The sequence below is a fragment of the Mya arenaria genome, chromosome 15, assembly GCF_026914265.1.
Source record: "Mya arenaria isolate MELC-2E11 chromosome 15, ASM2691426v1".
NCBI lineage: Eukaryota > Metazoa > Mollusca > Bivalvia > Myida > Myidae > Mya > Mya arenaria.
In genome coordinates this window covers 52,018,547-52,028,444 of record NC_069136.1, presented here as the reverse complement: position 1 = coordinate 52,028,444, position 9,898 = coordinate 52,018,547, and the positions used below count along the sequence as shown (strand labels likewise).

The window sequence follows — 9,898 nt, the reverse complement described above, 5'->3', positions numbered from 1 at the left end:
TTCAGTCATGCAATAACTATTGCCTTTTGTAAACATTTAACAACATGTCGTGTTTAAATGGTCTTTTATGTATGCTTTCATATTTTAATAATCATAGTCAATTATAGACCGTGATGGCAATTTAAATATTAGCTATATGGACTTATATCTAATGAGTTTCATATATTAAGAACGTTTTTTTCTCTTTAACAGTCATAATCATAAAACGACCTTCATGCATACATTTTTGTATGTTTATGTTTTAATATTTAAAATACATCAAAATATAAATATATAAATGGATATTTATATATTTATACATTTGATACTTCTTTTGAAAGAGTTTATATTGTTATTTATATATTAAATAGCACAGTACCTTTGCAAATCTCTCCAAAACAATACAAAATTGTCACAATTACAAAATTCAATGGATTCATTTTGTTTTCTTTCATACCACTTATAACCTCTTAAAGATGAAAAGCTGTATCGCAATGTCAGAGAAAACTAATATAAATTGACTTGTTGTTGAAAACTTCCGTGTTTGTGAGCACGTTAAATACTAGAGTAGTCATGTTGTATACATCGACGTGACATCGAGGGCTTCAAGCGAATCTTTGTTTGTTTGTTAAGTGTCACTTGAAGATGTTTCTGTGCATCAAATGTGGTAACTTAACTGGAATTTAATTCATTCTTCCACATTACTTTGTTAGCAATTTAAGTGGCCTCCACAGTGCAAAAGTTCGAAGGACCAAAACATAAAAGTTTTAAAATTTCGTTTTAATTTAGTTTTGAAGTCCCTTATTAAGCAAGCGTAATATTCGCACTTCCGTTGCAGCATGTGAAGATGTAATAATGAGTTGAGCACCTTTTATGAAAGATTTTCAACCCAAAAGCATTTACATGTTTTTCGGAAGTGTCTTTATACAAAATAAATATGTTTTTGCATCAAAAGTTCAAGACTTACCCGATCAGCAAGGCCTTGTACTTCAACGTTTCAAACGGTCTGTTCAGGTATAAGTTGTGGTCAAAACATTGATGTTATTATCAAATGATGAGGGAATATATATTTATATTCTAATTTTACTCGTCTGTGTACGTTTTTGATCTTTTTGTACTTTGTTTATGATTTCATGTATCTTTTTCCAGCCACAACTCCCAAATATATTTCAAAAAATGAGGAAAAAAGACGAGCGTTGGCATCCGCTAGCGGTGCTTTTTGGGTGCTTAATTGCTTTTTTGCTGTTACATTTGTATTTTTGCATAGATCTTTCTGTATTTAATTCAAGTTAGTTTTTGTTTGTGCCTAATTTGTTTCGTATAATCACATGTATAAGGAATAACGATTTGTTTGCACATTGCATTAACTATGGCTAATAAGCAAGCTGAAATCAGTCAAGTATAGTTCGTTTGTGCATGTATCAGTAGGCGAATGCAATTATACCGTAAATGCAATGTTTGGTTTAAGTATGAGTTTCATTTTTTGATTTATGCATGTACTATGTAAAATGGTGCTTCTGTGGGGTCTGGACCAGGTTGACTAGAATATAAGAAATGGTCGTTCTGGACCAGATCGTTCTCTCAATTTCAGTAGGAATCTGTTTATTCTGAAACTTCTATATATGGAACATATAGATCGTTTCAGAAAATCTTAATACGCACTATGAATATATTTTAATACAATAATAGAGGAAAAACATTTTACTTTAATGATGAATCTAAATCACCTATACATGGCACTATATTGTTTAACATTAAGTACGGAACCTAATATGAATATGCATGTATCAAATGCGATAATATTTTTGGCTAAAAATGAAGAAAGGATAGGAATATAATGTTTATTTTTGAAAATCGAAATACAACTAGCAGAAAATTACGCAATCGTCTTTATACGACCCCAAAAAGATGCAGTTTTTAACAACGCGTTAGTTTATGCGTTTCGGTTTATGACATCATCGTATAATGAGCTGGTGGCTTTGTTCTGAAACATAAAAATAACTACTTCTATATCAGACAAACTTTAATCAACACACAGCGGTTATTCTTTGCTAAAAGTTGAACACAAACAAGGGAATTGAAACCTTTATACAAAATAGATAAATACAGATATAATGGTGGAAGATGGTTAAAATATCTCATTTTCATGAATTAAAAACTACAGCATCCGTTTATTTTTTTACAAGACATAGAACCAACACATACTACTCTCTCTGACGGGATCATGGAAAACTTCAATTATCTGATTATTGGAGTTTGTAAATTAGCTTTAGTTTCAGCATTGATAACCGGGTTTATTCCGGAAAAGTGGACCGAGGGTTATATATTAAATGAAGTTGGGAATTTCCGAGTAATCATATTATTAAGTGTTGTTGGAAAACTATTCATAACTATAATTAATAGTCGGATTTTAACTTTGGCCGGATATGACCATATATATATATATCGAGGCACTAGCTGGATTCAGAGCTAAAATGTTACCGTGATAATATAATAGTTTTGTATTGCAAAATTTAATTTACCATGTTCTTAATGAAAACAAGCTGTTATTTTGTGTTTTGTTGATTTTACAAAAAAACGTTTGGCTTTATAGTACCAGACAATATGTGGAATAAACTGTATAGATAAAGATTAAGAGATTTTTTCAGTAATAAAGGTTTCGTATAAAAATGTGTATTCAAGAGTTAAACACCAATACAAATTGCAGTCTTTGAATCTCAGTACGGTGTCCGTCAAGGCGTCTCCTTTATCATTTTCATAGAATATAATGTATTTTTCATAATTGGTTCTACACGGGTGGTTTTAGGCGCTAAATAGTCATTCAGTGTCAGAATGTTTGACTGAATGGGTCGAAATTTATGATATAATTTTATAAATTATACTGTTGTAGTAATTTCGATATTGTATATTGTCTGTGTCAGCAAAATGTATTATTTAAAATTATCGTTTTTGTGAACGTGTGTGTCAATTAGTATAAGCAAATTTTACTTGCTTCTTGAATTGATTATGTCACAGAATAATATTCATGGAAGAACATGTTGACGTTTATTAACTCATATATTTATTTAATATGATGTTTGAATATTATTAATGATAAACAGTATTGTAAATCGACATATATGTATAAGTCAACGTCCGAGTGCTACAATGTACTCAATTAATTAAATTCATTTTTAAATAGTAAGTGTGTTTGTTACGTAAGAGACATGTTGTCCTTAAAGGAATTCGTCACGATACTTAAATTTTGGAAAACAATGGCAGATTGTGAAGAAGCAATACGACATCGTCACATAAGAAAGTCTGAACGCTTGTCTGAACACACAAAACGGCTCTTTTCCCTGTGTTGGGGACTATTTACGTATCTAGAAGAATGTTGTCCCCCACCCACTTAAATAGGACAAGACAGATATCATCACAGTAGAACGTCAGTCTGATGACTATGTCGCCAGGGCTGATCGGTCTGGTTGCGTTCCTCTGCGTAACAGAAGAAAATCTTTGATTATACGTCACTGTTCACAAATCACCGCGTTCAAAGATTGAGCGTGAAAATGCGTCTTCGAAGCACATAACTGTATCTACTCGTGTGTGCCAACTGCCAACATCAAAAGACAATGTCGCTCAGAACCCTTTATCACCACCAGCCAGCACTGCAAAGTTACCGACGCTTGATCCTACGCCCCGAGTTATTTTTCCTGCCCACGAATACACAATCCCCTTCTGGTTGCCGCAATTTAACCTCTGATTACTCTCTTAACAACGAGTACAATATAACGCAGATATCGTCTTCAGTGCCAACCAAACATTCGCCGTCAGCACAACAAAGGATCGTCACGTTTCTTAGACAAATCTACGACGCCATTTTGGTTGTTTGTTTATACAGGAATACCCAGAAAAAAAATCATTTCTTCTTTAAAGTATTATTTCGTGGGACAAGATGAACTCTAATGTGCCTTTTTTTTATAAAACAGCCGTTGAAACTTCGATTAAACTGTGCTTAAGGATTTGATTGGGATTGTTCTTGTGCTGCAGTTTTTTTTTTATCAGCAAAAAATATATATCCTTCCAAACGGTCATGTCGAAACCAAGAATGCAAATATGTTTGGCAAATAACTTCAGATACAGGGCCTCCTCGGCGTTGTGGAAATCACGCCACTATCTCTGGCTTAGACTGATAGTGGATTGTTTACCATTTGCCGAATTATTTCGAGCTTGTCCAATAAGAATGGAGCAATGAAATGAAAAAAAGAAAATCCGAAATAGCGCCGATCGGTTCATACGGATGATTATCAGTTTTTTTCCTATATCTAATACTTTGCAATGTAGATAAAAAAAATAAAGACAATTTTTGGACATTAAATTCAGTTTGTTCATCATCTTAAATCTGACACAATATGAATACCTAGTACGTTGGAGGTTATTGAGTCTTGAGGTAATGGTAACCCATTCATCTGAAACAGTTGTGTTTATGAAGGCTCTTAAGGAAAATATTTTTAGGCTATCTAAACATTATATGTCAATCCTTAAATTATTGGTAGGCAGAGTTTTTCCTAGCCCTTTAATCTAGGTCACATGGATTATCCAGTTCATGATATTATTTTTTGTTTTTAAAGTGCTTAGACCCAATTAGGATGACTCCTGTTAATATGTTCTGCCCAACTTAATAATACAATGATACAGGGATAATCCAGATAGTCGAAAAATAATAATAAAAAAAAACCTTTTAGAAGCGCATTGTAATGTAATGTAAATTCTTCTGCCTTGCCAGATAAACTTCCTCCATCCAAGGCATTAACCTAGTATTCTCTATTTATCCATATTTCAATGTTATATGCCTTATCAGAGACAACATCGACTTGAAAACAATGAATAATAAAGTTAATAATACAAAGCAAACTGATAACGGAATATCAATAAGAAACTAACATTTGTTTTTTTTAAACTCCGTCCGGCCGCTCTCCATCTAATTATGCCTGTTTCCAATCAGAATGAGGACATTACGATCATGACCTGTAGTACGTAGATCATATGGTTTAAGATCGCAAATTTCTAGACGCAACCCGTTTTTGGCGTAAACTGCGTTTCAATAAAACAGTCATCGTGTAGAATCTACCTGTAACGTAACGGGTGTTCCCGAGCACGCTAAAGCAGAGTAAGGTATATGATTAAGGTAACTTATAGAAACAGGGCCAGGACATTTCGTTTTGGCATAGTTACATAGGCGCTAATAGTTAGAGATGAACACTTACTCCCAAATAAGATTTACCACAATGAATAATATTCTTTTAATATTCCAAAAAGGATGAATCAATGTCAAATATCAATGGTTCTTATGACGGATATCGAGTTTAATTTGAAAGAAATGAGCAAACACAGAATTACTATCTTATGGGACTACAGTAGACCACAGTAAATCTTTTAGCATTCACCAATCATTTAATATATTTGCGCTGTCTGCTATTGAATACACGGTTACAATCTTGTTATCAGTAATTAATATTTTCCATAACTGCATTATTTAGTAAATAGTTAAAGGGTTATAAGTTAAAATTTATGTTCGTAATACATGTGTATGTAATGATTTTGAATAAGAGTGTCACTTAAATATGTACGGTGACCAAAGAAAGAAATCTAATTCGTATATTTATCAGAAATGACACCAATAAGTCATTCACATTAAAACCTTATACAAAGATGGTGACGAATGGGTTCATCGTTGATGGTTTTAACTTGGCAGCAACATGGTTAAATCCAACAAACAATTTTATTACTTTATTTGCTATTAATTGACGTAAGTGTTTATGGCTATAAGAAACAGTTATTAAAACACAGAATGCACACATGCGATAAAAAACACAAATGCAAAATTGGATAAAATGATAAAGCATTAATCTCAATTATGTAAAAGCGATGCAATACTCTTTACAAATAAACTTAGAACGTCTAAAGCATTAAATGATCGCAAATTTATCTCCGCCGAAAATCAGGATGTGAACTTCTATACAAGTGCAACATATACGGCATGTTTATCAACATCAAATAAACAGTGGCTGCCGCCGTCAGCAATTTGGCATACTCTGTTACCTATAACGCGGAATCTACAACTAAAGAAACGACTCATTACAACATAAGGTGTCCATACATGACCATGTTGCATTGGTTTTACTTCAGGCCAATAGTTTAACCGAAACGTTAAAATACGCTCACAATATCCGCGTGGTATAAAACGAAACGCTTTGAAGAGTTGAAACTGAATGCCTGAAGCTGTTATTAAGGCGATAAAAATTGACTGTCTCTTCGTTCCAAACAGGCATTAGGAGCCCATTTTGGTTAGTATATGTCGGAAACATATGTTCTGGTTAAGTTGACAATGTTGATTTCTTTCATATTTCATGTAATCTGATTATGTCATGTACATACATAGCTTTTAACTGGCACATAATTCTACCATTTCTTTTTTATCACGGCATAATCAGCTTGCTGATCGTTTGCATCTTTATTCCTACTAGGTTTTAGAGCACTGGAAGTATCATATCCACTATCTCCATCCGTTAGTGACTTTCCATAGACGTTATCGGTGCCAGAGCTCTCCGATTCATGTTTGTTCAGGTGGTTGTATGTATCACTGTCATCTCCGAAATTATCATTCCGTTTTCCGTCGATCAGGTTATTCGATATGTCGTATTCATTTTCAGTTTGTCTGTCCGACTTTGGCGGTCTTCCACTAATATGATCGTACTCATTAGTCTGATATAACGTGACTTTGTTATAATTGTTATTTGGCTTAGCCATTCCAGACTTGGCTGGTCCCTTTTTGCCATCGGTTGTGTCGTAATCATTATTACTATCTTTCTGCGACATTTCGGTCAAATCATAATGGTCAACATCGGTCGCATGTGGCTCTGCATAGTGTTCGGTCTCCTCCTTGGTTTCCCTATTAAATGTTTTTTCAAGCACAAAATAAGAATGAATTGAGTCTGTTAATTCATTCATTGTGTTTGTAGTAGATTCAAATGTCGGTGTTGACACGAATGAAATTTCTGTTCTTGTGTCTTCGTTGTGGTTGTCTTTTTCATCCTTTGGTGTGTAGCACTTTGTTAGAAGTCCCCTTTAAAGTCAAACGAAGTCAGCATTTACTTATCATTTATGATTGTATATGGTATCAGTCGGATACATAAATTTATTTTAGCAATCATATAGACTATTTCATGACATCTGACGACTTCTAGTCTCTTTTTGAGTTATGACCGAAGGTTACGATAACAACGCGGCTGCGGACGACGACATCAAAGATACTTAAGACACGTCTTTTTCTTCGAAAATTAAACGAGGGAAATAATTTGCCTATAGCATGGAAATTAAACAAATATACGTTGGATCATTTAACAAGATTTAAATCCATGTTCATTGCATTATGTTTAAAAAAATTGTTCATTCAATTATAACCGTGTGCCAACTAAGAGAAAGATGTTTACGTTCTTCCTAGTGCAACATTTAGAAAAGTGCAAGGGATTAGGACCTTTAAAACATATAAGCAGCAAGATAAAGACATGTCGCTTTAACTGTAGAGAAGTCTTGAGCTATAATCCGTGGTGTTTTGAAACAATATTTTAAACTTTCGCGTTTTAATTCATCTGGTTAAAATATATATATATATTTACAAATATACTAAATAAACCTACCTTCGTTTCAAGAACACCAGCACAATGATCGTCACAACAACAAGCACTACCAGAGATACGGACAAACCAGCAGCAAGACCTGCCATTGATCCTGTTAAATATAAAATATCTTTGGGCGTTTATGTTATCACAATCATTTGTGATTGCAAGTGTGCGAGTTAAATCGTGCACAATCAACTCAAATTTAAAATACCATATTTTCTTTTTGCTCCTTTTGTTTCTTTATTGTTGGTTTTAGGAAACAATATATAAATATAGAGTTGTATTCAAAAATAATAATGATGCATTCAAAATGCTTGATGTGTGATTAGCTCAATATACATTCGATTCATACCAAAAGTAGACTCAGCAAATGCGGAGTGCTCATGAATCTAGCATATCTTTTGTTTCACATGTCGGTTGTTTCTCTTTTATTTATATTTTAGAACATTATTTTTATACATATTCGTGAACTCAGATTTTGATATTCAAAACACTCACTTGAATTCACCCAATTCAATTGCTTTTCTAACGTGCTAAAGCGTCTTAGATAGAAAAATTCAAAAGTTAATAATACATTTAAAATGTCATACAGATTGAATGCCTGTTACAGAATGGTATATCGCGCCCCGTATTCAATTGTGTTGTCAATGATTTTCGGAGGCGTTTTAATGGACCTATACAAAGCCGACATATATGTATTGCCTCTCATTGCTGGACACTTTACTAGGTATTTAAATGCCGTTTAATTGTTGTACAAACTTAACCATTGCTTTTGGAATAACTTCGTTAAGTAAAGTGATCGAATGTAACGCTCAAAAATCCTTTTTACCTTAACATTTCGAGTTTTGAAAAAAACACCACACTAAATGTTTCGTTTAAATTTGTTGCATAAGAATAGTTTAAAGTATGACTATTGTTTCTGTATATACATTGCATTGTTTATATAAAAAATGTATAACAATTTCCCATATGTGAATTCTTAGGGCGTCCATTATACTTCAAATGTATCATGATATATAGTTAATTAAGAATCTCGGCCGTATTAACAAAACCACTGACTTATTTTTAACTCGGCGAAGACATGTCCATTTTAAAAAATACTTGCTTGCTCTACATATGACTTCAAAATAATTTATATATATTGACGGGTGTTGTGATTTATTTATAATAAATTGGTACAAAAATAACATAAATTGCATCAGTTTGGAATCATATACTGTGTAAAAACTTGGCCTGTATTCTTGTCCCTCTAAGTTGGATCTTGATTAAATGTAAGGTTACTTGGTTTGAATCATGTAGTTAACATTGCATTTATACTTTAAAATAGTTTTGTTATCACAGGTAAGATTTTATCATATGTTAAACCTTGTTTCCGCTTTAATATAACTATCACGTATGTCTTAGTATTACACATATGGAATATAACATTGCTCTTTTTCTATTGGTCAGAAAATGTATCACTACTTGTAAACAATTTTATTTCATGTTTCTGCTTGATTGAGACTATTCCAGCAAAATCAAACGTTTAATCCTTATTTTGGTTTTATAATTAATATGATATTTTTTGTTTCAGTGTAAGATTGCAATATATATCATCGAATGAGCACCAAAAGTTATATTTCACGAGAATATTCATTTTTGGTGTTCACGAGGTGAACTATTTTGCAACCTTACACTGAAATAAACAATTCTCGTATATGCTTTAAAAGGATATAAAATAACATGAATTCGTAGTTTTATAGAAATAGCACCAAATTACATGCGGACATAACCTCATTTCGGATATGACGCTGTTAAACATGTGTCCCAGCCCTATGTGCATTAGAGTTGATTTAGACTAGAAAACGTTATAATTTCAAACCAGTGAACAATATCAAATTGATATCTTCACTTTTTCAAACAGTAAAATATAAATTTTGACTTACAGGTAAATCTCTACAAACCAGCGGAAAGCATATATTTATTTTAATAACGGAGTTCGTGTTATATATTGATTGAAGAGCTGAACGTGATATTTACTCTTAATAGTGTATCAAACGTTTTGAAGATGTTCGGTACGTAATGTGTTCATACTTTATACTGTATAAAATCGTAAAGTTATAACCTGATTCCGAATAAGAAGATTGTGTCTGTGGCGTCGTTGTAGTGGGTCCTACCGTTGGGCCATCTAAAAAAAAGCACGCTAAATCATATGCTGAGAATAAGATTAAACAGGATCTCGGTAAAATGTAATGCTAGTAGGCTTGTATCAGTGGGTT

At 32.8% G+C, this 9,898-nt stretch overlaps 1 protein-coding gene across 1 annotated transcript; it reads right to left on the bottom strand.

Annotated features, from left to right (window-relative positions):
* Positions 1–5,772: 5,772 nt before the first annotated feature.
* On the bottom strand, positions 5,773–7,744 carry LOC128220733 (probable serine/threonine-protein kinase clkA). Its single transcript, XM_052929236.1, has 2 exons — positions 7,659–7,744; positions 5,773–7,084 (listed from the first exon to the last, which is right to left on the bottom strand). The coding sequence occupies exons 1-2, from the start codon at positions 7,742–7,744 to the stop codon at positions 6,421–6,423; spliced, it is 750 nt and encodes a 249-aa protein (XP_052785196.1). The 3' UTR covers positions 5,773–6,420.
* Between the last annotated feature and the right edge of the window lie 2,154 nt (positions 7,745–9,898).